The sequence below is a fragment of the Trypanosoma brucei genome, chromosome 5 (genome assembly GCF_000002445.2).
Source record: "Trypanosoma brucei brucei TREU927 chromosome 5, complete sequence".
In the NCBI taxonomy this organism is placed as follows: Eukaryota; Euglenozoa; class Kinetoplastea; order Trypanosomatida; family Trypanosomatidae; genus Trypanosoma; species Trypanosoma brucei.
This window is the reverse complement of record NC_007278.1, coordinates 653,032-680,407: the sequence shown is the minus strand read 5'-3', so window position 1 is coordinate 680,407 and position 27,376 is coordinate 653,032. Positions and strand designations below refer to the sequence as shown.

The 27,376-nt window shown below is 49.2% G+C and overlaps 9 protein-coding genes across 9 annotated transcripts, besides 7 other annotated features; all 9 read left to right on the top strand.

Annotated features, from left to right (window-relative positions):
- Positions 1–6,136: part of a sequence feature (sequence corresponds to BAC RPCI93-3C6) that runs on past the window's edge.
- On the top strand, positions 314–1,903 carry Tb927.5.2150 (hypothetical protein, conserved; the record flags this gene model as incomplete). The annotated part of the gene is made up of 1 exon (XM_839796.1): positions 314–1,903. The coding sequence occupies one exon, from the start codon at positions 314–316 to the stop codon at positions 1,901–1,903; it is 1,590 nt and encodes a 529-aa protein (XP_844889.1).
- Tb927.5.2140 (regulator of nonsense transcripts 1, putative) lies at positions 2,898–5,426 on the top strand (the record flags this gene model as incomplete). The annotated part of the gene is made up of 1 exon (XM_839795.1): positions 2,898–5,426. One exon carries the CDS (start codon positions 2,898–2,900, stop codon positions 5,424–5,426), a length of 2,529 nt encoding a protein of 842 aa, XP_844888.1.
- Positions 6,137–27,376: part of a sequence feature (sequence corresponds to BAC RPCI93-1P6) that runs on past the window's edge.
- On the top strand, positions 7,001–8,566 carry Tb927.5.2130 (hypothetical protein, conserved; the record flags this gene model as incomplete). The annotated part of the gene is made up of 1 exon (XM_839794.1): positions 7,001–8,566. One exon carries the CDS (start codon positions 7,001–7,003, stop codon positions 8,564–8,566), a length of 1,566 nt encoding a protein of 521 aa, XP_844887.1.
- Tb927.5.2120 (hypothetical protein, conserved) lies at positions 10,495–11,550 on the top strand (the record flags this gene model as incomplete). Its single annotated transcript, XM_839793.1, has 1 exon — positions 10,495–11,550. One exon carries the CDS (start codon positions 10,495–10,497, stop codon positions 11,548–11,550), a length of 1,056 nt encoding a protein of 351 aa, XP_844886.1.
- Positions 14,378–14,399: a microsatellite.
- On the top strand, positions 14,653–15,201 carry Tb927.5.2110 (hypothetical protein, conserved; the record flags this gene model as incomplete). Its single annotated transcript, XM_839792.1, has 1 exon — positions 14,653–15,201. One exon carries the CDS (start codon positions 14,653–14,655, stop codon positions 15,199–15,201), a length of 549 nt encoding a protein of 182 aa, XP_844885.1.
- Positions 14,982–15,051: a microsatellite.
- Positions 15,577–16,974, top strand: Tb927.5.2100 (hypothetical protein, conserved; the record flags this gene model as incomplete). Its single annotated transcript, XM_839791.1, has 1 exon — positions 15,577–16,974. One exon carries the CDS (start codon positions 15,577–15,579, stop codon positions 16,972–16,974), a length of 1,398 nt encoding a protein of 465 aa, XP_844884.1.
- On the top strand, positions 17,527–20,793 carry Tb927.5.2090 (OSM3-like kinesin, putative; the record flags this gene model as incomplete). The annotated part of the gene is made up of 1 exon (XM_839790.1): positions 17,527–20,793. One exon carries the CDS (start codon positions 17,527–17,529, stop codon positions 20,791–20,793), a length of 3,267 nt encoding a protein of 1,088 aa, XP_844883.1.
- Positions 21,223–21,294: a microsatellite.
- Tb927.5.2080 (inosine-5'-monophosphate dehydrogenase, putative) lies at positions 22,589–24,064 on the top strand (the record flags this gene model as incomplete). The annotated part of the gene is made up of 1 exon (XM_839789.1): positions 22,589–24,064. One exon carries the CDS (start codon positions 22,589–22,591, stop codon positions 24,062–24,064), a length of 1,476 nt encoding a protein of 491 aa, XP_844882.1.
- Positions 24,747–24,771: a microsatellite.
- Tb927.5.2070 (hypothetical protein, conserved) lies at positions 25,215–27,119 on the top strand (the record flags this gene model as incomplete). The annotated part of the gene is made up of 1 exon (XM_839788.1): positions 25,215–27,119. One exon carries the CDS (start codon positions 25,215–25,217, stop codon positions 27,117–27,119), a length of 1,905 nt encoding a protein of 634 aa, XP_844881.1.
- Positions 27,145–27,164: a microsatellite.

Here is a 27,376-nt window from a genome sequence, read left to right as displayed (position 1 = left end):
TCGTTTGTATTGATTTTTTTCGTCATCCTTTGCTGGTCAGCGCTCTTTCTGTGACTTTTTTGGTACTCCTCTCCACTTATTCTGTCAGTATCATCTGAAAGAGCATGCTGTTTCTCGTTTTATATGATCATTGTCGTGCCCTTAAAAATAAAATCCTTTTAGCAATCTATCGTAGAAGATGTGCGTGTTACATCGCTGGAAGTGCCCTCGTTGATAGCACTTTAACTGTAATTCGTTAACATGGTCACGCATTGAAAACACTACCACTTGTCATCCTCAAACACACAAACAAACACATATAGAGAAAGTGAACATGCTGGAGAGGCGTGCGCTGATGAATGCAAACGTACACATCCAGGCGGATTTGTGTTGCAGGCGGTCAGATCTCGGTCGGTGTGTAATTCAATGTTTTGTGACACCGAAACGATTGTGCAGTACACGCTCACGTTCTAACACAACCAGTGGCACGAGGGACATAAGAATTACTGCAGGTGATGATACTGCAAACGCTTCTGCAACTTTGGGGATCCAACGCGGAGACAAGGATGCTGCTACCAGGGAAAGCTACGATGCGAGGGTCCAGTACAGCCACCACCAAGGCGCGGACAAGAGGGTTATGTCGAGGAAGGAGAGTTCCACGGCGTTTGGTGTTAATGGTACTGCAAAGGCTACCTCCCGTGTTAGCTATAGTTTGGATAGAAACCACATGGGAAATAAATTTCTGCGCAAGCTCACGGATCTGGAAACGGCTGGCTTAAGTCGACCGTCAGCCACGTCACAAGTAGCACGACGCCACAACCGTGCTGCGGAGCAAAAAGTTCTAGGTGAAAGAAAGAAGATGCTTGTTTTCCGCGATGTTGGTATGGATCTAGACAAACCGATACTGTCAAGGGATGTTTTCCTCGTCCTCAAGTATTTTAGGTATGGTATTGAATACGCGGTTGACAATGAGCTGGAGCGGATGCTACGTTACTTTAACGAACATGCCCTTAATGAGTTGAAGATAATCCAGAACAGTAAACTTATGAGGGGCCCTGCTGCCCTTAGCCAAAAGAAGGTCCGCACTGTGTGTGAATCTTTGGGGTTCGATACAGTACCCTTCTTTCCAACCCTAAAAGCGGCAAGGGTAAGTCAATACTGTTCCCTCAATGAAGAGGCAGAGAAGAGGCTGTGTATCTTGATGAAGCAAAAGACGTTTTTCAACAACACTGCTGAACTTACAGAGGAATCACTTGGCAAGCTATATTTGAATCGTTCTTTTGATGAAACGGACACTCAACAACTTACTGAGATCTCTAGGGTGATGTTTCGGCGACCTGCTGTAGTTATTTATTCACAATTGGGTCAGAAACTAGGCGCACAGGCCGATTTGGAGTGGCGGCGTCTTGCATATTCGGTGTTGAACCCCAAACTTCTCTCTTATCTTCCGAAAGAAAATGCAAAAGGTGAGGGACATGTAAACTCAGAAGAGGCCCAACATGGAAGGGGGTTGAGACGTTGCCGAAATGAAACCTTAGCATGCCCCGTTGACCGTAACATGCCAATTAGTGTGCTTTCACTTCGGAGCATGGATGTCTACAAGTATCGATGGGTGCACAAACTTTATGTGCGGCGGTTTGCAGGATCCTTGTTTCCCACGGCGACAGGTGCTGAAAGCTCTGACGATAGGTCCCTTCTCAATGGATTCATAACCTCGTCGTCCACGTTTGTTGGAAGTAAGTTGCTTGTACCGTTTTACAAATCGGTGGGCCTACGCAATTACCTTTCGCCCCATGTGATACTTGTAGACCACGAGGGTGTTATTCGGTGGGTGAGCGGAGGTTGTCCTGACGACTACGAGAAGGAGAGTTTCCCAACTCTCCTGAGGCAACTCGAGGACGAGTACCGCCTCGCGGCCAGGTAGTAATGTACGGTGAGCTGTTTTATGTCTCTCATTCTAGCACATAACAGGTAGGGTAAAATTATTATTACTTTTGTAATTCTTATAAAACTACGCGAATCATGTGGTAACTGTCTACAATTTAATAAAATGAACGCAAGGGAACATACTTGGTGCGCCCTATCCCATCGAGGTGGTGCCATAATCGGTTTTTTTTTCCAGATACAGTGCTGTTCCTGAGAAGTTGTTGTTGTCATTGGTTTTACTTATGTTTTACGTCGCCTCTGATTATTTCGCCTTATCAGGATGTGAAAAGTGGTCTCTTCACCTGCGAACATATTTGTGTTGAAGTGTAGCGTATTTATTGATGAACGTGCTATCACCGTTTAAGTGGTATCCAGAAAATCAGTTTTTATTTTGAAACTCCTCGTCCGTTTTCTCACACTTCAGTCGGTTTCTTTCGGTAGAGAGGCATTTCAACTACAGCTGGTTAACATACAGAATCATGTTCGAATGCGTCTGTAAACCCATAGCATCATCATCACTGTTAGTGTCACTTGGCGCACCAAACTGTTTTTACCTTTTTGAGACGGACTACACAGCGATCATGTGGCGGTCTCTCACGTAAGGCGACCGGCCGTATGTTTGTTTAGAGGAATCGATACTATATCATAAGTCTGTGGTTTGTCCCTGTCCATCTTTACAGAAGTTCACTAGATACTTCAAGTAAATACATCATGACGGATCCCGGAGAGATGTGCGTGCACGATGTAGGTTTGAACTCGTGTGATCACTGTTCTTTTTACTATCCTCTTTTCGAACATGCACTCATTTTTTTTTTTTGAAGCTTTGCGACTCCCTTTTTTGTTAATACTGTTCCATCCATGATACGCACCCCTCCAAAAAAAAAAATGAGTTGTTACGTCAAACTCTCATTATTTTTTGTCCTTTCCTTATCAAAATTATTTTGGTTAGCGTTCTGAGTCCAAGCTGAATCCGTGTTTCTGAAAAGTTGTTTATGTTCAGTGAGCATGCTAGTGATGAACGAGCGCTCGGTGTTGCTACCACACCGGTTGCAAGTGGGGAGACGAACAAGAAACCCAGCTGCTCGTACTGTAGCGAAGAGAGCCCGACCTGCTTAGCCTTTTGCAATGGATGCTCAAAATGGTTTTGTAATGGGTCAAATGGTACCAGCGGTTCTCACATTATTCTTCACCTCGTAAAAAGTGGGCATAATTCACTGAAACTGCACGCAGAGAATTCGCTTGGTGATTCCACTTTAGAGTGCTACATATGTCGATCTTCGAATATTTTTTCCTTGGGATTTATGCCTTCAAAGGAGGAAGCTGTCGTTGTACTTGTCTGTCGCGAACCGTGTCTTCATTCGAAGACGCTACGTGACCTAAACTGGGACTCTTCTACTTGGCTACCCCTGATAGAAGAGCGGAGGTTGCTTCCATGGATTTGCAGTATTCCCAGTACCCTGCGCCGACCACTGACGTTGCATGACATTAAGGCACTTGAAATGAGTTGGGAACAGAAGGTCAAAGAATTTGTTGATCCTGTTGAGAGTGTCCCAGAGGTTCCATTATATTTTGAGAGTGGAACGAAATACGTGGAAGTATTTTCGAGTTTAATTGCTCTTGATTCCCAAGGGGCAAGAGATTCAAAGGATACTTCTTTTGAGGGTATCCAGTGCACACAACAGAAGAAGATCGGCGGTAGGCATTTTTTCGTGTTGAAACCGTTCCCCCTCTTCGACGTAGGTGTAAATCGCGGTGATAACGTATCAATCCGCGTTAAGGGAAGTGAAAGCAGTCTATCTGGCACTATCACTGAAGTTAGTGCAACTTCAGTCGACAACGAACACGCTGTTTTCGTAACTGATACCACAGCACGTTCGGTGGATAAGAAGGCTGTGAATGAGATTCTTGCTGCAACCACTGTAACTATTTCTCCAGAGTACAACGGGGTTGCTGATAAACGGAAGATGGAAGCACTGCAGCAGTTTGCACGGTCTGAAGGCTCGGTCTCCGCTTATTTGTACTTCACCATTCTTGGGCAGAAGGAACGTGCTGCGCACAGGAATTCTGGGTTTGATACCGAACCTGAGCCGAGGGGGCACCACAATTTGAATTATTCCCAAGAACAGGCCTTGAGAGTGGCCCTCAGAAATCCATTGACCCTTATTCAAGGACCGCCCGGCACAGGGAAAACGTCAACAAGTGTGGCAATTATTCGGGAGTTGCACAGTCACGTAAAGTCGAGGATTTTGGTTTGCGCTCCAAGTAATGTTGCAGTCGACCACCTAGCACAAAGAGTTAGTGGAACTGGATTAAAAGTTGTTCGATTGCAAGCTAAGTACCGCAACGACATTCCTTGCTCTGTGGAAAGTATTGGGCTTGAAAGACAGGTAGGAGATTACATTAACGCGAGTTCAGGTCTCGAGAGATTGAAAGAACTTCTGGACTCGATGCAAACAGGTAAGAGTTTAAATGACAAAGACTACGGCACTTACAAAGATGGTGTGGAGAAAATTGAGCGGTTAATCCTTCGGAATGCAGACGTCGTATGCTGCACATGCATTGGAGCGGGCGACTATAGATTGAAAACTATGAAGTTCAAACATGTCCTTATAGACGAGGCAACCCAAGGAACTGAGCCGGAAGTGTTGATTCCATTGGTCCGAGGGGCGAAGCAAGTTATTTTGGTTGGGGACCACTGTCAATTACGTCCGTTGGTTTTCTCTACCGCAGCAGAGAAAGCTGGATACCAACGAAGTTTGTTTGAACGACTAGTGTTGATGGGACACCGACCAGTGCGGTTGGACGTGCAATACCGGATGAATCCTTCTCTCTCTTTCTTCCCCTCTCATCATTATTATGAGGGGACCCTTCAGAATGGCGTTACCGCTGAGCAACGCGATGCGTCGGAAGTCTTCCCCTGGCCGGACGTAACGAAGCCCATTTTTTTCTACAATGCAACCGGGAATGAGGAACTTGGGTCAAACGGAAGATCATATCTGAATCGAGCGGAGGCTGCATTGACTGAGCAGATTGTAACGAAGCTTATACAGGGGGGAGTGGAACCCGGGGATATCGGTGTCATAACTCCGTATAGGTCACAATGTCGATATTTGAGAAGCTATCTTTCACGTAGTGGTCGTCTTCCTATGGAAGTGTATGATCGCGTCGAAATTTCGTCTGTTGATGCGTTTCAGGGAAGAGAAAAGGAATTCATAATTTTGTCGTGCGTTCGGAGCAATCACCGTCAGGGTGCGGGGTTTGTGACGGACGGGAGGAGGCTTAATGTTTCGCTAACCCGGGCGAAGCGTGGGCTAATTATAATGGGCAATGTGCAGCTTTTCTCACGGTACCCGGGCTGGCACGAACTCCTTGTGCATATGAATTCTTTGTCGTTGATCGTGGAAGGCCCTATTGACGACCTCGTTCCCTCGGCGGTGGTGCTGCAGAAACCACGGAAAAGAGGTGGTAAATTGAAAGGGGAAGAATCCGACTCGCCATTGTTCTTGCCTGGTGAGTCTTGATGCCTTCTTTTCTCTTGACTTGAATCGCGTTCTTCGTGCTGGGGTGCGAAGTCGTAATTCAAAATCTTTGTCTGATGCGGAAAGAGACGCACCAACAACGCTCTACTGCAAGACGGCGTTGATATCAACAGTCTAAAAGAGTACCTTGACGAGCTAACCCCCAAGGATCTGAGCTACCGGTGGCGCTTCCCTGTAACCATGATTTACCAAAAATATTTGAGGGCTGCTGGGGTGCCGTGTTGCCGCCCAATGGTCGGTCTCTTTTGGTCTACAGATCACTAGGGGGAACCGTGGACATGGGATAGGAAGACACTCAGGGTCTCGACGATGGTTGGGCATCCGGGTAAAGTGGCGGCATACGTTTTCTTGTCGCTGTGTCGGAACGGTAATGAGGTGACGCGTCATTGGTGAGGGGAGGGGGTTGATCTGTTGCTTTGTTACCCCTCGTGGTTTTCAGAGAACCGCGAACCGCAGTGCCCGTATGTCTTGCGGAGTGCTGCTTTTCTTTGTTTTCCGAAAACCGCATTAGCCCTGTGATTTCCCTGGGGTTTTGTGTGTATTCCAGGTGCCGATTCCCGTGCCCGCATTCAAATATTGGTAGCGCCCGCGACAGTGGAGGGGGAGGGCAGACGCAAGAGGGGTTGCTTCCGATGGCTTTGTTTTGTTTGGCATACAAGGAGTGCCACCGTCATGGAGCGCGATGAACGGGGAAATGGGGGGTTTGGTTGTTGTGTAAATGAGTCATGAAGCACAAAAGGGCCATGGCAGCGACGCTATAATTAGCAACACTACACCACAGGAAGGAAGTTTAGAAAGAGTGCACTTGACGGGGTCTATTGCGTTGTGTGTGCGGTGGCTGATCCCATAGGAGCATGCTGCCGTTCTGCTCTCATTCTCTTCGTTATTTTCGGTGCTGCGTGACGTCCACTAACACGCGAAGTAAACGTAAATTTGGTGATGTTGCGTGCCCTCCCCTGACGCTTTTTTTCGTGTGGTTGGAAGTGACGGGGATTAGTGACGGTCAGTGGGGTCCACCTTCTTGCATCTGACTCTTGTTTGATCGCCAAATGGCTTGCTTTGCTGTGGCGGACAAAAGGAGTAGCTTCGCTTGTCTTTGTTTGTTTGAACTACATGTATAACCGCCATCGAACGGGCCGCGGGGTGGAAAAGGGGGAAAGGCGCACCGAGTGGGACGGTGGTGAGGAAGGTAGCGGGGAATCGCACCGGCAGCAAAGTGGTTTGTTGTAAATACCTATGACTAAATAACAATAATAATGATAATAAAGCGACTGTGGATAAATAATTTGCATCAAATAGCAGATGTTGTGAACGGAGCCCTGATGTTTCATCCTTCCTTGCTGACGATGTTTGTGGCAGCAGCGGTTGCCGTTTGTTCCCCATTCGTTTTATGTTGGCCTTGCATTTTTGTCTATTTTCTCGGTTGGCAATGTATTGTTCTTTGTCCCTTTGTTCCGTATGACTGGGAGGGGAATCAGGCAAAGGGAGACAACAGGAGAGAGACCAAGGGGTGGGAAGGTGCAGATATATTCGTCTGCTCTCTTTGTTTATTCAAAATGTCGAGTCTGGTGCATCACTTTTTTAATGTAAAGGGGGGCGTAACCGAGAGGACGGCTCCCTCAAGCAGTGGTGGAGCAACCGAGACATTTGCTAATTTGCACGTGGCCGTGGTGGGGTGTTGCCACGGAGAACTCGATAAAATATATCTAGCGTGCTCCGACCACGAGGTTTCATCGGGGAAAAAGATTGATTTTGTCATCTGTGCTGGCGATTTCCAAGCCCTCCGCAGAGAGGAGGACTTGAAGTGTATGGCTGTGCCGGAGAAGTATCGCTCTCTCGGCGACTTTGTAAAGTACTATCAGGGCGAAAAGCGGGCACCGTACCTTACATTGTTCGTTGGCGGAAACCACGAGTGCTCCGATTGGCTCGCCGAAGAGTCGTACGGTGGCTTCCTCGCACCCAACATTTATTATTTAGGTCACTCAGGAGTTGTTGTTGTTGATGGTTGCATTACGGTTGCAGGCATAAGTGGGATTTTCAAGGCCCATGACTACGTGCGGCCTTATCCCAACCGGCCGTTTCATGTCTCTGAGGCCTCAAAGCGCTCCGCCTACCACGTGCGCCGCATTGAGGTAGAAAAATTAAGGGCTTTTGTGCGTGCCCTTCGGCACATGCAGCAGTGGGGCCGGAAATGGGGTGCACAGTCAGTATCACCGTTGGCTACAGCTGCGAACATCGCGAATCCGGCACAGAAAGTATCTCAGGATGGGGGAAATGACACTACCAACTCCCATATTACCCTCCCTCCTGTTGACATATTTGTTTCCCACGACTGGCCTACTGGTGTAACAAAATACGGTGATGAAGAACAATTACTCCGATATAAGCCGTACTTCAGGGAAGATATACGACACGGTGTCCTGGGCAATCCGCACACTGTGAAGCTGCTGCAGGATATAAAACCGCGGTACTGGATAGCTGCCCATTTACACTGCCGATTTGAGGCTACCGTCCCACATGAGAACACGAGCGGCAAATGCACCACTGCAGGTACCACTTCCCCGGTGGCGACCCAGCAGAAAACGAAATTTCTCGCACTGGACAAACCTGCTAAGGGTAAGGGGTTTATCGACTTTATTGATGTTCCAGGGGAACGCGGTGCTGTGGGGCGGAAAAGTGATGTGGATCGAGTTGTTCACCATCCTCTGTGGTTGAGGGTGTTGAGGGAATCACACAACTACTTATCAGCAAACGACGATAGTTGGTCGTCTGAAACGTGCAACTTCCTACAAAGTTCCGAGGAGGAGCCGATAAGTACCGAAGTCTCGATACCAGCCCATAGCACAAAACAGTTACTGCAATCGCTAGGACTCCCACCCTCTCCAATCCAGCAGGCCCAACCACAGTCAACAATTGCGGTCGTAGCAGGGGGGGGTTCTGGACATCATCGTCCGGTGACGGGCAGTGGGCATGCGAAACTGGACGATAAGGCGGGAGCGCCGGATGCCAACTGCTCATCGGTAGCAACGAGGCCGGCTGATTGGAACGGCGCTCGCACTGAAGATGGTGTTGACGCTGGGAACGATTTGCCGTGGGTGGAGGATGCCGTAGGGGATGTGTGATGAAAAGTAAGGGGGGGGAGGTGAGGGCGGATTTGAGAAAGAGGTTGGGGTGCAACAAGTTGCCTTGATAAGGCCGGTTCTTTGGCGCTAGCGCTATTTATTCTTCCTAGTGAAGCGCACGAGTTCCCGTGACAACGTCATGTGTTTCCCCCCCTCCCGAGGTTCTGCAAAGACCAGTAGTTTGTGCCCATATTGGAAGGTGTTGGACTGGTTTGTATTTGGTCCCCTTATGTGTCCCCTTTTCATTGTCGCATATATTGGGAAGAAAGCGAGAAATCTCATCCCACAGCTGTACCTCATACATATATATATACGTTGATTTCCTTCTGGCCACATCTCAGCTTGCTTTTCACCTCTGCACCATTCTATGTTGGTTTTCTCTTCTCTTTTCTTTGCTTTCTCTCAAGCTTATTTTGTGCTTTCTGGCGCCCTTTTTAGTCTGCCAGTTAAACCCCAGCTTATAGAGCATTCTGTGTGTAGCAGGGGTGCACTGGTAGGGAAGGAAGTGAAGGAAAGGAAAGGATTAGAGAAAAGATTAATAACTAAAAACGAAAAAAAAAAACAACTGAAGCATCGCTTGTCCTCTTTCTTTTTGTGTCGAGAACCGAACAAGGCAACACAGAACGAAAGACCCCCCTGTTTAGTTTGGTTTGGTTTTTCCTTTCCTCAGCCTTTTTTTTTTTCGTACCAGAAGTTCAGTTCTATTTTTTTTGTTTAACTTAAGAAGCGGACTGGCGACAGGGAGGAATAAAAGAAGAGGAACGGGGGCGAGTCAACAAAGGTCGATAAACCAGGGAAGAAGAAAAAATAGAAAAGAGGAGGGAAGTGAAGAGGAGGACCCACATTGGCATTTTTCTGTGCTAGTATTCTTTTGACTTTGTTGAGGCAGCTTCGCAACCTCCATATACACTTTTTTTATTATCTCTCCTCGCCCTCTCATTCGCAATCCTCCTCCTTCCCGGCTGCCCAAAGGGAATAAAATATCTTTCTACTTTTTCCTTGTCCCCTCTACCGTCCTATTGGTGGTCTTCCTGACTGGCGGACCGTCACGGCCGTACAACCATAGTAAAGTACAAGCACGAGGGGCGCGTGGTGTATTTTCGCTTGTCCATTTATATCTCCATTTCCTTTTGCAGTGGGTGCGAGCGCCTTTTGTTGAAGATCAGGAAAGAAGGAGTGCTTGGCAGCAAAGCAAAGGTCGGGAAGGTGCAAATAGGGGAAGGGAAGGAAGCAAAAGGTACGAGGAGGGAAGGATCACAAAAAAACCTGTGACGCAAGCTAACATTGGATTAAGAAGGTCGGTTTGTTCGCGCCTTTTTTTTCTTTGGATCTGTACGTGTCTTTTGGTTTCTGCAGAGAGAGAAATAGAGGAAGGATATTGGGGTATAGTGGTAGAAAGCGACAGTACCAGGACGGCTCGCGCCCTGAGAATCGGTACACTGAATTCTTTCGTTATCCGTAGGTTGTTTGATCGGCTGTTTCGCTTTCTCCTGTAGGACCACAGGAACTTTTCCTCTTTTTTTGTTGCATCATTCTGGCTCTTGTACAGAGCGATCCTCCACTTGCGCGATCGCTTGTGCCGCTTCATTATCCCTAGTTGGTGGGGTAGCGAAGAGAAGAGGACTTTGTCAAGCTCTCGCGTGTGGTGACAACTCTGTCCGAACCGGAAGGGGGTAACAAAAAGAAATATTGAGGATAAAAAGGTGAGAGCAGAGAGTTTGCATATTTTCTTGTGAATTTGTGATCATTATCTTTTTTTGGTACTAGGACGCTCTTTGGCTTGTTTTCAAAGGTTGTTGAGGAGTAAAGCCGGGTTTTTGTCGCTTTGTGTGCTTGTGTTTTATTTTTAATTTTCTGTTTTCGGGGTGGACGAGGCCGTGAGGAAACAGATTTTTTGTTCTTGCTGGTCGATTTAGCGTGGGTAAACGATGGAGAATCAGGCACCCCCACCTCAACACGGCAGTACGCGGCAGACACCTTTATCGCGGCAGAGCCCAGCACCAGTGGTAGCAACGGAAGAGAGGGTCTCAGATGGACTCGATATGTTCGACCTGCAGTTGCTTAAGGACTGCGCAAACGTTCCTAATCCCTTCGGCGTTGCTTTTCCTGGTGCCCAGGCGTTACCCCCTTCTCCAACTGTAGTACCTTCCGCTGAGATCTTCTCGTCTGTGGCTACCGCCTCCAGCTGCCTTTCGGCCACGATGAGTAACCCGCAGACGGCACGCTGTATGACAAGGGACGTGGCACGAGTTATTCTTCGCTATATATCCGATCACGTGGAGCAGCAACCGGAGAAACTCAGTGAGGAGTACGAGCGGCAGCTGATACTGCAGTTCGTTGAGGAGTTACACCGCACCAACATGCAGCCTCACGGTGGCATGCCAAGTGGGGGAGACGGCCGCTTGACAATCGATAAAGAAGTAGTGCTCTCCTTGAGGAACGGTCGTGAGGGGCCAGCGCCGGGCACTGACATCCCGAGACCGCACCACCCATATGCAGGTAGAGGTTGCGGCGGCGCTGTGAACATTAGTCCGCGCGCAACGGCATTTTCCACGGGGAACGGGATGCAAACGCAAGCGCAGGGGCAGGGACAGGTGCAGCAGCCGCACTTATGGCGCAGCACACCGCCCACGGTTGCAAGCGCTGGGGTAAACAGCAATGGCAACGGCAGCGGTGCCAACAATGGACGCCCCACAACCTCTGTTATGGAGGGGTCCAGTACATCACAAGCAGTGAATAGTGCGGTTCTTACTGCTACTTCTCTGAACAAGCGACTTTCCGGTACAGGGGTGCTGCGGCCACAGCCGCAGCACCCGCGCAACTCCGCACGTGATCCCATAGATCGGCGCCAAGTGACAACAAGTACTAAAAAGGTGCTGCGCTCCGCCAGCTCTGCTTTTTCGGAGTGCTCCGCCGGTGACACTGGCGAGGTGAGCAGCTTGATATCCCGCACTACCGCTGGAACAAATACCATGATGAAGTAGGGGGGCATGGGTCGCAGAACCTGTTTGTGTGTGTGAGTTTTTTTCGGGTGGCGGGAGTATTTGCATGTGGGGAAGAGAAGACAACAACGTCAAAACAAGGGCTTGATGTAATGGAGAACGCCGATTTGTAGAGAATGCATGTACACAAAACGGGGAAGGCCGGTCGAATGAGATCTGGGCGAGTGCCCTTGGGCTGCAGCGCTTTGGCGCCTTAAGCTTTTCTACGTGCGGCCGACAGCAAAGAGCAGTGGTAGCAGCATCATTAGCAAGTAGTGTGTAGCGGTGGTTATGCGTATTGTTGTTGGTATAAGTTAGGAAGGAAAGGTGGGGGCGAGTTGAAAAGGAAAAACTGGGAGCAAAAGGAGGCGAGCGATACATGATTGGAAGAGAAGAGGTAGACGGTGAGCAGGCGTCGCTAAGGGAAACTGGGGTAGAACTTGGGGGAGGGGGGAAATAATGGAAGCGGATGAGATTGCGCACTAGAAAGTGACGGAAAAGTAGCTGGTACTGTTGTCGTTTATAGTACGTGCCTGAAAACAAAAGGAAGGAAAGTGATGAAAAGGGACTAACGAGCAAATATGTGTGAAGGAAGAGTATGTAAGTATTAACGGGTAACCGCTACCCTTTGCATACGGGATGTTATGGTATCCGATTGACGGCGGTTGGCACGACACTCGCCACTCCCACTTTGCCTTCAGATGAGGGTCTCCATCCATAACATCAATAGAACGGAATGTGAATGAAAGTCCCTTGCTTTTTTGTACCCCTTTTATTCTGCTATCTTTTTCGGCCTTTCGTTTTGTTCGACTCATTTCTCGTTGAAACGAAATTTCTTTTTGAGATCGCCCGTGCCTAACTTTCTGAACATCCGTTTGCGTTTTTTTTTCTTTCCCTCACCACGGGTACCCCGCTCCACGGGAAGCGATGTGTTGAACAACTGCACCTGGCTTGCCGACGCACTGTTTTCATTCTTCTTACCCATGTGGTTAGTGCAGTTTCTCCCTTTTGTTCCACAACCACTATCATTATTACTTTCTCACTTTCAACTGACGGTGCTTTCCCTCACTCTCTCACGTACTTTTTTTTCTTTCTTCGGGTCTTCCTACTCTCCGACAGCTGCGTGCGTCCGTGTAGACACGCCTTCCACACCACGTGTTTATGAGGGCCTATAAGCGGGCAGTAATGTGTAGAGGATGTACAAAGTGGTTGCAAGGAGGAGAGAGAGAGAGAGACGCAAAGGCGTTCGTGGATGTTTTTTTTGATTGCACATTAAATGCATGGACTAGAAGATGTTCCTGTTTTTTTTTGTATTGTTTTGTCCTGTTTTACCCGTTAAGTTCACTTCCCTTCTTCATCTCCGCTAGAGGTCTAAGCTTTCTGGGTGTGTGCATGTAAGGCGTGAAGCGATAGTGCAGTGCAGTAAAGGGGAAGGTATGTATATATTTCCTTGTACTCTTCTGCATGCTTAGTTGCCTTCCTACTTGTCCACACCGCATGCGCGGATATGGAGCATTTGCATGCACCCACATACCACGTCCCTCTGTATATTTTATCCCATATCCCATCCTCTCCTTTACTTGTCGCTCATTTTTGTTATGTGCACTCGTTTTACTGGACAAAAAGAAATGAAAAGTGAGAGAGCAACGCCAGGGGAAAAAAGGAAATAAGAGGAGTGGGAGATGTGGCCAAAACGTGGGTGGGCAAATGAATGCAACTCGAAAGGGAACCCCACGTAATTCTGCGGTGATGGAGAGAAAATACCTTAAGGGGAAGTAGGAAAACAATGATGCGAGGCGTAAGGGCGCCTAAAGGTGAGTTTGAATATTGTGAGGGTAGTGGGCCCTGGTGCTATTATTGTTATTGCTGTTGTCGTTTTTTTTTTCCGATTGCTTTTTACTTTCCCTTCCTTTCTAGCTGCTTCCCGTCAAGTTGCTTTTTTTTTTAACCTGTGTCCTTTTTTGTGTATCTATTTACCGATATGTATATCCATATATATCTCCATCCATTCGTTTTGTTCGGTAAGACCCTACTAATACTACTACCACCACCGTCGCTGTTTTCGCCAAGTTTTTGCTGATGTGGCATATGTAATTAGTGCCAACGTGGCACCGCTTCTCCCGGACTAATTTTCTTTCTTTCACCCTTTTCCTTCCCCCCTTTTGTTTTCTTCCGTTACCGTTCCTTGCCATCATCGTCGAGGGTGTGTTGTGAAATTACGAAGGCAGGGGTGGACTATCACTAGAACGTCTTTACCTACGTATGTGGAACACTAACAAACGTGTGGTAGTAGCGAAATGAAAGTGAAAATAAAGAAAAAGAGGTGAAGCGAGTAGAGGGAGCAAGGAGTGTGCGGTGTTGGGAAGGAGGGCTGACAAAGAGAACATATATATATATATATGTTCGGGAAAGATTGTGTGGAAGCGGGGACTGGGGTTGCCAAATGTGGTCATACACATATATATTTGATCTTTTCTGTTTGTGCCTCTGTATGTTACATATATCTAATCCTACTTCCCATCTATCATAATTTTCATTTTATTATTTTGTTTGTTGGTTTTTGACTATGCCACAGAGTGTATGTGTTTGTGGCGTGCATGGGGATAACTTGCAGGAAACAGACACGTGAAATAAGAAGTAAACTATAAAAACGGTAGGAACAAGAGCGGACGGACGTGAAATGAAAGGAAAGGACTGTTGGCACCCGCCCGCACCCACGCAGATGCGCAAAAGAAGCAAAAAAAAAAAAGAAACAATGAAAGAGAACCCTAATCCAAACGTCAGGAAAGTGTTACACGTGAAATGTGCGAAGGAGAGACTTTTTTTTTGAATATATATATATATATATATATGTTTGATCACCTCTTTTTCATACAGATGCGAAACTCGCGGGAAGTACGACTACCGTGAAAACTGTGACCACCAAGTAAATTTGCCTTCTTCTTTCGTACTACTGTTGCGGGGTCAAGAAGAATTTGTAGGTTGAACAAAGGTCCGAAAGAGAGTGCGGCGGCACCGCTTCAGTAGGGAGCGAACTTATTGCTTTGGGCGTTCGAGGAGACTTGAGGTGATCGGTGAAGGAGGAAGAAGGTTACAAAAAGGGAAATGTCATCGATTGCCAAACGAATGCTCGAGCGGCAAGGCTGGAAGGAGGGCTCAGGGCTTGGGAAAAACGGACAAGGTGTGAAGACGTACATTAAGGTCAACCGCCGTGATCCCGGAGTGGCAACGGGACTTGGCCACGCCGCTGAAATGGGACAGACCTCATCCTTTGAAGTGGAACTCGACGCCGTCTATTCCAGCCTCGCGTCCAGCGAACGGAAAGCGAAGACTAAGATGAGTAAGAAGGACCAGGAATGCGATGTGGATGATGAAAGAGGAAAGACACGTCAGGCCAGCGTTGAAGTAAAGGGAGAGAAGAGGACGCGTGGTCCCAGCGACGACAGTAGCAGCGCCACTGACGACTGCGCCAGTAATTGCAGCAGCACCAGTGGCAGTAGTAGCTCTGACGAAGGTAAGGAAGTTGATATATTGCGGATGTCGGACAAGGAATTGCTGGAGCGGTGCGGCGGAGTGCGCTTGGGACGGGCTGGTCGTCACCGTTTCTTCAACGGGAAGCTCCGCCGAATTGAAGAATCACACCGCGGCCACTGAGGTCATGACTTTGTTCGTTTTGTCAGCAGCAGGGCTAGTTTCGCTGCGTAATTACTGAGGATTGTTGTGAAAGCAAATGCTAAAGGTTGTTGAATGTTGCGAAGCAACCCGAACCACAAGTAACAGAGGGGTAATTCACCTGCTTAAAGAAAACCTGTGCTTCCTCACACCATGGATGATTCAGGTCCTGATTGTGTGTGTCTTTCGTGACTCCGCGCTTTATCCTTCATATACTTGATGCGTGCGCCCCTTTATTGAATGCACGGCGCTGCAGGACAGAGGGGGTGGTGTGTCTTAGCGGAGAAGTAAGACAAGGTTCTACATAAGGGTTTTTGCTGTAAAGAGGCTACCCTCACAAAGCATATATTTATACACATGCGTTTTGTTTGTCTTTTCTCACGGACGGGCCGCCGTCTCTTTCTGGTTACACCCGCGGCAAGGGCACCGATGTACTGCACGAGGTTGCTTCATCTCAGCACAACTTCTACACCATCACCCCCGACGCCTCTTGCTTCGTCGGCTGCCCCGCAAGAGCAACGAAGCCAACAGCCGCCACATGGGGGTGAACTCGGTGAGCTTCTCGCGCGCTTGAACGACCAGTTAGAAAGAGTAACAGGGAAGAGCGCCGTAATCGAAGGTACAATCCAGCAGCAAGTGGCACAGGTTTCACTTATGCAACGGCAGCAGGCAGTGCTGGAACGCCGTATTGTGGCGTTGGAGGAGGAGGCAGCGCGGACGCAACAACAAATAGCGGAATCAACACGGATAGCATCGGATGTGTCTCTTCAACACCACAACGTGGACGCGCTGGTCCGCCAAATGGAAAAACTTGTACTGAAAGCCCTTTCGCCGTCGATATCTGAAAACGGCAACGGATCTTCCAACTCTTTAAGCGCCGATGAGGACCATACAACGGAGAGCGGAGGGGTAAATTTAAGCGTGGGGGAGAGACAACCGGGGGCGCCCAGCGTCGCTTCTGATGTGCATGCGGGGTCGTTGACTCCGCTGCATGTAACCATATCCTCGTCGAGTCCTTCGCATCCGCCATCAACCGTTATTTCGGATATCGGGAGGCGAGTCTCAGTACTAAGCACCCGTCTGGAGGCTCTGCAGGCGCGCATGGAACAGCTGACGGCAGAGAAACTGGTTACAAACGTTGTTCAACCCCATCTTAAGTCAGCGAAAGTTGATGTGGCGTCGGCGGCTGTTTCCCGTGCAGCTTCTAAGGCGGTGAAAGATGCTGGTGTGAACGGTAACGAATCGGCTGGTAGCCCGGTGTCGGCGAAGTCTCTTTCTGCCCTGTTACGGAACACGGGGGCGTTTCCTTTTAAGGATAATGCGGGTGTGACACGCATCGGTAGTCAAAAAGTGGTTGTTCGCGGGATCCCAGTGAACGTCGGTGCCTCGGAGGTTCGCGACATGTTCTCTCGCGTAGGTCCCGTACTTTCATGCGTTTTAAGACCGACTTCAGTGGCGAGTGGCGAGACCAGTCTTCGAGGTGCTCGTTATAGGTCGCAACAGCACGAGGAGGAGGAGGGGGACAAGGAGCAGACTAGCAAGCAGGAGTCCTCCACATCTTGTACAAGTGTGTTGGGAAAGCGGGAGCGGACCTTTGAGGTAACGTTTCTCGCCGTGGAGCATGCAGTGAGAGCAGTGTTAGAACTCGATGGGTATCAGCTTCAGGGTGATTGCGTACTTTCCGTCGTGCCCTCGGTCTCCGTTGACATTCTCACTGCGGTGCAGGAGTTGGAGAGGGAATCAGAAAAGAAATGAACACGGTGTGGCTTTTAAGCTACCGCATTTGTTTCTATCTTTCATTTTTATTAAAGCAGCGCTGGGGCACTTCCCTTAACTTAGCCATCCTTATGGGCAAGCGCAATTATTTCTCACCCTTTTCCCTTGTGGCGTCCGTTTGCAATCGCTTTCGAATAACGTGACCGCATGCGGTATGCATTGTTCGACGTGATTCGACAGTTCGGTTCCTGTTACTAATGCAAGGTGGTTTAGCATCTTCGTTTCATGGTGTGTTACTTCGCCTCGCTATTTTTTGCTCTCACCCACAAACTTACCGTGCACACGTGCACTTTTGTCCTTTCTAGAGTTAGTGGAGGCTCAAGAGGCTTTTCAACAAGTAAGGCAAAATCACGAAATATATTAGGTCACGAAGCGTGTAGTTTCACATACGGGAAAAAGTAGTGACATATTTTCTGTGTGTAGGGAAGTACATATATATTGTCTGCGCAGAGGTAAATTCGTATACGTTTTGCTCTTATTACGCGACTACTGAGCTGTTGGTACCCACGAAATAGTTTACGGACGATAATCATGGGGAAGAAAACCAACAGCGCAGCGGAGAATATAAAAGTGTTGGTCCGTTGCCGTCCACTCAATGACAAGGAAAAGAGTCAGGGGTACAAAACATCAGTAGACTTGGACCTCACAGAAAATACCGTCACCGTGCAGAGCGTTGTTGGGGAGCCCGACCGTTGGACGTTTGACGCCGTCATCAACAACACCTTTACCCAAAAGGATGTCTTTCAGCAGTTTATCATGCCCCTTGTGGACTCCGTTCTGGATGGCTTCAACGCCACCGTCTTCGCTTACGGGCAGTCAGGGTCCGGTAAGACGCACACGATGACTGGGAAACTGGGAGATGAAGATCTGAAGGGTCTAACACCGCGCAGCTTCGAGCACGTGTTCGACCGCATAAGCTCGATGAAGGCAACGGAGCCGAATAAACAGTTTTCCCTCTACGTTTCATTCATTGAGTTATACAACGGCAAGGTCCACGACTTACTTGCGCGCCAGCAAGTGCCATTGGCCCTGAAAGAGAATAAAGACAAGTCATTCTTCGTGCAGGGGGCACATATCCCCCAGGTAAAGTGTATTGACGATATTTTCCACCAAATGGAGGAGGGAACGGAGCGCCGCCGTGTCGCCGCAACGGAACTTAATGCTGACAGCTCTCGTTCACACTCCGTTTTCACTCTCATTATTGAGTGCACGGAAGTGTCTGAAGACGGTGATTCCCGTTCGGTAACAAGCAAGCTTAACCTTGTCGACCTTGCTGGTTCCGAGCGTCAGAGCAAAACGGGTGCACTAGGCGATACGCTGAAGGAAGGATGTAATATCAACCTCTCACTTAGTGCACTCGGCACCGTAATCGACACAATTGTTAAGGGTAAAGGGCACGTGCCGTTCCGTAGCAGTCCTCTCACGATGATATTGAAGGATTCCCTCGGTGGTTCCAGCAAGACGGTGATGTTTGCGAACATTAACCCCAGCGAACACAACGTGTCTGAGACAATAAGCACCCTGCGTTTCGCGGATCGTGCAAAGCAAATCAAAAACAAGCCTGTTGTGAACTTGGATACCAAAGATCAGAAGATTGTTGAGTTGACGGAATTAGTGCACGAACTGCGGGAGAAGTTGAAGAAGTACGACGCAGGAGGGACTGGGGCGCTGGAGCAAGATGTAGATGATCTGACGGAAAAGATGGGGGAGATGCAGGTGAGTCTCGACAATGCTGTAAAGGCACGCGAGGCTGATCGCGCGGACTTTGAGAACATCAAAGCGATGATGGAACAGGAGCGACAAAACCTCACTGCAACGATTGCAGAACTGGAGGAGCGGATTGCCACGCTGCAGAGTGATCAGCAACTCGCGGAATCGAATATCAACGCGGAGCGGCTGCAGAGGGAAGAGATACTCCGTCTCTGCTCCCACTACCTGCGCACGGAGGGTGGGGAGGAAAAGATTAACAATGCCACAGAGCTCGAGGCTGTATTGCGTGGGAGGGCGCATGAAAGACACAGCTCGGAGATGGTAGGGGTGCAGAATGAGCTTCAAAAGGTCCAGATGGAGCTGAAGCAGTCTCTACAGGAACGTGAAGCAATGAAAAAGGAAATGAGTGAGAAGATGCAGGAGAGTAAAGCTGCTCTGAAGTCAGCAGAGAGCAAGCTTAAGAAGTACGAGAAGAAGTTAAGCGAGGCAAAGGAAGCACTAAAGAATGCAGCAAGTTCCGCGGCGGTTTCATCAAACTCAGAGGACGGGGGATCGGCGGCCAGCGAGAAGGAGGTGGCGAAGCTGCGGATTGCTCTGGAGAGCGCCCAGAAAGAATTGGAAGGTAGAGGTGCTATGGCGAATGTGGAGGCCAAGCTGCAAGAGATTCAGAAAACTCAGGATGAGACAACTCGCGCATACTTGGAGCAGATGAAGCAGGCGCGAGAGATACTAAGCACTCCTGGCGAGAGTGACTCAGCTGTTGTGAAACAACTCAGAAACATTCTTAAGGAGGATGACAAAACGTATAATATTGCAGTGGAACACATGAAGACCATGCAGAATATCACAACGGATTTGGTTGCTGTCGTGCGTGAAGCCCAAATTGTGCCAATGGTAGCCCTGAACGGAGACGCAGCTGCCTCACAAAAGGCATTGAAGAAGCTGAAGGCTGTGGATGCATCAGAGGCTCAGGTGTACGCTAATGCTCTATCAAGTTTACACGATAACGTAAACAAGGCCCACGGTCAACGTAATCGTATTCTCGAAGCGCTTACTGAATCCTCCGAAGCCCCAGTAGATCTAAGAGAGGAGCTTCGCAGGGTAGTGCAAGAGAATAACGAGTTACGCCAGAGGTCCTCACAACTCACCGCTGAGGTAGAAAACCTTCGTCTACAGGCGACGGCAGAGCTGCGTAACGAGGTCGCCAAGACCGCGAATTCACCAACAAGGCGGGACAAACACTCGAAGAACGCCGGTGATACCGCAGCCACTGGTCTGAAGCGTGGCTCCTCATTGCTTGCAGACGCTGACGACATTCGCGTTGAGTTAGAGGAAGAGCGGGAGCGAAATGCGGCACTCGCGCAGGCAAGAGTATCCCTGCAAGAGGAAGTCAAGGCGCTGCGTGCAGAGGCGGCTGAGGCGGAGAAGCGGTATGTTGAACTTCAAGGTAAGATGCGCGAAACAATGAGTGAGTACGAGCGACGGTTGGAGAATTCGCAAGGGGGCGCAGACGAAATTGCTAATCTCACCTCTCGGTTAAAGGAGCGAGGGGAGCAAGTTGAGCAAATGCGAGGGCTTCTTGAGAAGCAGAAAGCACTAATTGTGCGAAGCAATCAAAAATCAGAGGCGTTGCAGCAGAAACTACGCGACGGAATGGCAGAATGGCAGGAGAAAGAGATGCAGTACCGCCAAAAGATCCAGGAACGGGATGAGAACTTCCAACGCGTGCTTAACCAACGCCTACAGGAATCCACACAAAATCACCGCGATGAGACCGAGCAGATCGAGGCGAAAATGAAGAAGCTAAAGAAGAAGATCAAGAAAATGGAAATGGAGGTGGACAAATGCAAAGAAGACTACGACCGAAAAGTTTGTGAATGTGAAGAACTGCGCAATGCCGTTGAAGAGCACAAGGTGGACCACATGCGGTTGCTGCGGCGAATGGGACAGACGGCGGAAGAGGCGCAAGTGTATGAGAAGAAGGAACAAATACAAAATGCGCTCGAACGCGCAAAGGAGGAGCGGCGGCGCAAGAAGGATCTATTTGCTCTTGGTGAAGTGGAGAACGTCCGAAGAGCTGATTTCTAAGGGAGGGGGACAGTGGTCCGCGTGGTTGAGCCTGACCGAGGTGGTTGACTAAGAGTGTACACAATGCTGCGGCATTTTTCAAGAATGTGGCATACACGTATTGCAGCCGCGCATGTATATATGTTTTACTTTCTTTCCCCCCGCTTATTCTCCTTTTCCTTCTCTGCCTTTTGGCTCTACACCACGACTTGTGGAGTCGTTTATATATTAGCAGCGCTTCCTACCAATTCCCCATTGTGCCGTTCTTTTTTTTTTTTTTGCGTTTGTTTACCTTCGTTTTCATTGACTTTTTTCGTTGATACGTGGAAATTGGGGTTATGCTCCATTCTCTTCTGTTGGAAACTGCGCAAGCAAGCGGGGATGGTGGTGGCAGATAGATATAAGACGATATCAAATATGTAAACGCAAAGGGAAGGAAAGCAAAATAACTGTGTGTGTGTGTGTCTGCGCTTGGATGTGCATGTACAAGTGAAGGATATATATATATATATATGTGTGTGTAAGGGAGGCTAAGGGTTGCACATTTTTTATTTCGCCCCCACAACATATTTCTGTTATCAATATACCCCTATCCCTACATATTTTCCTTTTTTGTCTGTGTGGCGAACGCAAGAACACCACCGTCCAGCACTCAGCACGGTAAATAATAAAAATAAAAATGAGGAATGGCGAGCGAAGTGGAGCGAAAAAGTGGACAGATGAGCGTGTACTGTTGTGCTTATCTTTGCACTGGAGGAACTGGGGAAGTAGGAAGCGGCAGCACAGGATGACGGGGGAACACAATTATTGCGATGCTGCTTTTGTTTTTGTGGTTGTTGTTATGAACATTTTTTTGCTGTTACCTTGGCCCTATCCTCATTCTTTCGATTCGCGACATGAGTCCCCCCCTCCGCCTCCACAAACACACAGCTGCAAAGGAGGGTTCCTTTTTTTCCCTCTAACCGATTGTGCAACATATATATGGTTTCTCCTTGGTCCCACGATCAACACTTATTCCCTTTAGTTACTATTAATTTGCTCCTTTCAACGTTTTCTCAGTCCGTCTGTGGGAACGGGGAGGTGAGGGATCGAAGGGAACGCGACGGGGGTCACGCCACACTTGTCACAGGCGTATTTGGGTTCGTTGCTCATTTATGTGCATTAGACGGTTTCCGTCTGTGTGTATTTTTTGCCTATTTGGAGGAGGAGGAGGGGGGGGGGAGCCGTCACGCATTTGCTTCCTTCTTTTATTGCTTCCTAGTGTTGGGCGTCAACTTTTGCCCCTGCACCATTTCCGCCGTTCCCTCCACCACATTTTTCTTTTTTCTGTTTGTTTCGATTTGATTCCGTTGTTGCTTATGTTGCACTAACTGTTTTTTTATTTCCCCCCTTTTGCTGCCCTATACGTGTACCAAATTGCACCTTATAGCGCCTTGTCAAGAGAAAGTTGCGCGGGCATGCGCCAGCCGGTTCCCACACACACACTTGTGAGCGTTACTGCTGGGCTGTACACGAGGAATCATTCGCTTTTTTCTCTCTTGTTTTCCTAGCGCGGAGCAACACCACAAACTGCTGTAGGTGTTTTTCTCTTATTCGCCCTTCTGCGTCATTTTGCTACGCACACAATGCCCTCACTTGTCTGCACTATACTACTTGAGCGCATATCCCGTGTGTAGCACTTTCGAAACTTTCCCTTTTTATTCAATTTGTATTTTCCCCCTTGTTTAAGTTTTTTAAAAAAGGATTTATCGCAAACTTTGTCGAAGATCGGTCTATTAATACGTATATATACATACGTTAACTGCATATCGCTTAAATGTCCTTCAATGAATCGGCATCCATTCCCACAGGTCTCACGTACGATGATGTCCTCATAATCCCGCAGCACAGCCGGGTGACCTCCCGCAAGGAGGTGAATACCACCACTCGACTCTCGCGTAATGTAAAACTCAGCATTCCTATCGTTGCCAGTAACATGGACACGGTGTGTGAACAGCGGATGGCGGTCGCCATGGCTCGTGAGGGGGGTATTGGTATTTTACATCGCTTTTGCAGCATTGAGGAGCAGTGCGCGATGCTGCGGGAGGTGAAGCGCGCACAGTCCTTCCTTATTGAGAGCCCCCGCATAATTTTGCCTCACGAAACGGCTCGTGAGGCATGGGAGGGGTTGAACTGGAAGGGGCGCGTGGGTGGCGTGGGTTGCCTATTGGTTGTGAACTGCAAGAATGAGCGCAAACTGTTGGGCATAATCACCAGACACGATCTTAAACTCGCTGACGAGAGCACGACAGTGGAATCACTAATGACGCCCGTAGACAAAATGGTGGTTTCGACGAATACATCCATATCGCTGGAGGAGGTAACGCACTTGATGCGGAAGGGGCGCACGGCAAACGTTCCTATCGTTGGGCAAAACGGTCAGTTGCTGTACCTTGTGACTCTCTCTGATGTTGTGAAGTTGAGAAAGAACAAACAGGCGTCGCTTGACTCCCGTGGTCGCCTTCTTGTCGGGGCTGCCGTGGGTGTGAAGAAAGACGACATGAACCGCGCCATCAGACTCGTGGAGGCTGGTGCCGATGTTCTTGTGGTCGATATTGCACACGGACACAGCGATCTGTGTATCAATATGGTAAAGCGCCTTAAGGGGGACCCGCGCACCGCTAGTGTGGATATTATCGCCGGGAACATCGCGTCAGCCGAGGCTGCGGAGGCGTTAATTGATGCTGGTGCCGATGGGCTGAAAATTGGTGTCGGTCCTGGGAGTATTTGCATTACCCGCCTCGTTGCTGGCGCCGGTGTGCCTCAACTAAGCGCTGTGTTGGCATGCACGCGGGTGGCACGTCGCAGGGGTGTACCTTGTATTGCCGATGGTGGACTGCGGACGTCCGGGGATATCAGCAAGGCGATTGGTGCTGGTGCTGACACTGTGATGTTGGGAAATATGCTCGCTGGAACGGACGAAGCTCCGGGTCGTGTGCTCGTTAAGGATGGGCAGAAGGTCAAGATCATTCGGGGGATGGCGGGATTCGGTGCCAACCTAAGCAAGGCCGAGCGGGAACGAACTCAGGATGAAGATGTCTTCTCATCTTTGGTCCCTGAGGGTGTGGAGGGGAGTGTGGCGTGCAAAGGGCCCGTTGGGCCAATCGTTCGACAGCTGGTAGGTGGTTTGCGCTCCGGTATGTCATACAGCGGTGCCAAGTCGATCGAGGAGATGCAGCGGAGGACGCGTTTCGTGCGCATGACGGGCGCTGGTCTGCGTGAGAGTGGAAGTCACGGTGTTGCCAAACTTTAAACGTGCATAAACCTATTCACTTTGTGGTCGCCGTTTCAGCACGATCGTCGGATATGCGGTTAAAAAAAAAAACTTGGTACTTTGTTTGTTTTTCCCCGTACTTGCAATACGTTGTGGCGTTAGTGGTTATTAGGAAGCGTAAGTTTTCTCTTTCCATTTTCTGTGATTACGTAAATATGCGGTTGGTGTGCTATAAATTTTCCTGAAACGATATCCTACCCCTCTGGCAACACGCACTGGATTGGAGGGTGGTGAATCCGCCTGTTGTCACCCAGCAGTTAGTAAGGTAAAACGAAGGGAAAGGGAAAAAGAACATATGGAGACGAAGAAAAATCCTCTAGATGAGGGTCGTGGATTTTCTTTCTTCCCTTCTTACCTGCCCTATAATTAGCGCTTTCCAACCTTTTTATGTTTCAACTTTTCTACTGCGGTTTTGGGTTGTGTACCATTTGTTGATGCGTGGGTGGTGAAATTCGGCTTACGGAGGATGTGTGCCCGTACGTTGCGATTTATCCCCCTGTTTTTTCCTGTATTCTGTGGTCGTTCGTTACGGTGCTGGACCACAGCTACCACCGGTTAGTGACACTTTGCACCGGAAGGCTGGGGAAAAGAAGAAAAACAAGGAAAATAGCGACCACCTTCATTTAATGTTCAGCTAAGGAGAACTTATTCAATGTAGCTTTACATATATATATATATATATATATTACACAATCATATGCGGGAAATTGTTCCTTTAAAAAAAAAGATCAGGGGTAGACAGGGAGGAAAACATGAACGAGAAAGTAATAGGATTGTTGAACGAAGGACAGATATAGCGATCATGGTATAGAGAGTTTAAAGTTGGAAACCTCGGAGTATTCCGAATCATCTCGGTGTCGGACGTGGCTTTTGCCGGAGCGGCCGGGTGAGGTATGTCAAAATCAAATAAAGAAAGGCATCCACAACCTTATGCACAAGCTGTCGGTCTGGCGCAGGTTGTTTCTCGTGGTTTCCCCTTCCTTTCGTTCTTTTCTCGCCTTTGCTCTTTTTCGTCTTCTGCATTCTCTTATTTGTTTCTAGCTGGCAAGTCCACGAGTTCCAGTGACAGCAATGCGGTTTTCCAAGGGAGAAGAGACGTTGATTAAACACCGGCTACCAGACTGGCAGAATGAAATCTGTGTTTGATATTGCCAGAAGTCATGTCACGTTTCCTGTTTCGAGGGACGGCACAGCGTTACGGCGGGTGCTGAAGGACTGGCTGGACTACACGGAATGCCAGTCACTTCAAGCGAAACCAGCCTTCCCCGCGGAGCTATGCATCACGGTGCACCCCTCAGTTAAATCGATGTCACGTGTTTACACTCAAGGTGACCCCAAAATGAGTGGGGAAGTCTGTCGTCGACCAGGAGAGGCCGCGTCGCTTAGCTACACGAAGCGCGTTCGATTGTTGCTGTGGTCAGCGGTGCTTCCCTGGGAAGTGCAACGCGGGCTCTCCATGAGTGTGCTCGAGCCTCCGGGAAATGGTGGAAGCGTGCTTGGGGAGGTCGGTGTGCGACACGGACTTGGCGGCAGTGGGGGGGCCGTCGACGGTGGGAGCGCGGTTGCGACTAAGGGGTGGAAAGAAGTGGAAGACTCACTTGGAGTGGTAACTGACCCAACCACCGGTACGGCTGCTGATTTTGTGAGCGGTCCACAGTGCTCAACTCTTGGCGCTTCCATTATCCCGGGCATGCTGTTCGTCATGAGTCCTGAGTCCGCGGCACAGGGGCTGTGCTTTTGGAGCGGGGCTATTCGCCAGCCTATCGACATCGCCTTTATCGCCCCTGTGGAGCCACCTGCGGCGGACACACCATCCTTCAGCGAGCTGCGACAGAGACGACTGCAGCTTTCGTTAGAGGGCTACGATATTTCCCGCTTCTTCCCTGATGGTGAGTTGGAATCTCCCACGGTCACGTTTGCAGTTCAGTCCCACTCCTACCTTGACCCATTTCCCGACTGTGAGCAAAGAGACCAACAGGTTGGCTGCGGTAGCAGTAGAGAAAGAAACAAAGGTATCGAGGACAGCAGGAGATATACAGCGACACCCGAGGGCGTGGGGAGGGGAAACGAGAACGTTCGTTATGTGTTGGAGACAAGGCGGAACCTGTTGCGAGATAGTATAAGAAGCGCCCTAAGGGAATGTCGTTGCACCCATGGTGGGGTGGTTTGGGCCTCTAACACGGGGTGCGCCGCCGACGGCAATCCAACCGGTACAGGCGAGTGTGACGTTGAGGTTACCATTTCGTTGACACTTTCCGATGAACTCAAGGAGGATTTGCGTGAAAAGGCACGTTTGTACACAAATTACGTCGTACCACTGGAGGGGCATGTACGTCGCCATATCAAGTGCCTCAGTGGTATATCCCCGCATCCAAAAGGCGATGCGACTGACGGAAGCGACGCGCTACAGCAAAAGGGCACTGAGGCTGTGTGGGGAGAAGAGGGCTGTGTTTGTACAAATGGAAGCGCCCCTTTTGTTGCTCCACCGCCCATTATTAAACCTCCTCTTCCAGTTAAAGTGGGCACGCTCGCGTCCACCCGCCCGCGGTCCCCAATGCTGGCAGATGAGGCTGAGGGGAGATCAACCCGTCTTGCACCAAGTGTATTTGGCAAGCACGATGCTCCGGCACTTCAACGTGCCCAGCAAGAGTGCAACCAACTTATTAGCGCCAGTGCCCTCGCTCGCATCCCAAACACATCACCGCGTGCCCCAGAGATTCCCCCCATTGACTACGAAATATTTGATCTCTGTCTCCGTCTAGGCCTCTGCCAGTCTGAGGCTATTTACTACTTTTATGGACGCATTATGCGTGAGTGGAGTAAAGAGTTGCGGAGGCTACGTGCTGCGAAGTCCCACGGTGAGGGTGGTGTGAATGATGGGAATGATATGGTTCTCCGTGAGGAAGATGTTCATCGCATGTTGCGTCTTGTCCACGACCCCTCGCTACAAGTTCCACCTGAATTATCGGCATGTGTTGAGGCTGTCGCGAGTCTGCGCAAAATAACGAACGAGGTTGGGGTGCCGGTAGTGTAGGTGCTTCCTGATGTAGGTCTCGACGGTGTGTGTGTGTGTGTGTGTTGTGAGGGAGGGGTATGGGAAGAGATGAGAGTAATAATGGGTGGCAAACAGCTCCCAGGAAACGGAGGGTGAACGTGTCAGTATTTCGGTACATATTCATGTTCCCAAATGGCCACCGTCTACCTTGTGCCGTTACTTTTTTCCCCCGACGAGATGCTGTGGTGTTAAGTTAATTATCGTACCACTTACGTCCTTCAAAAACTACTGCGATG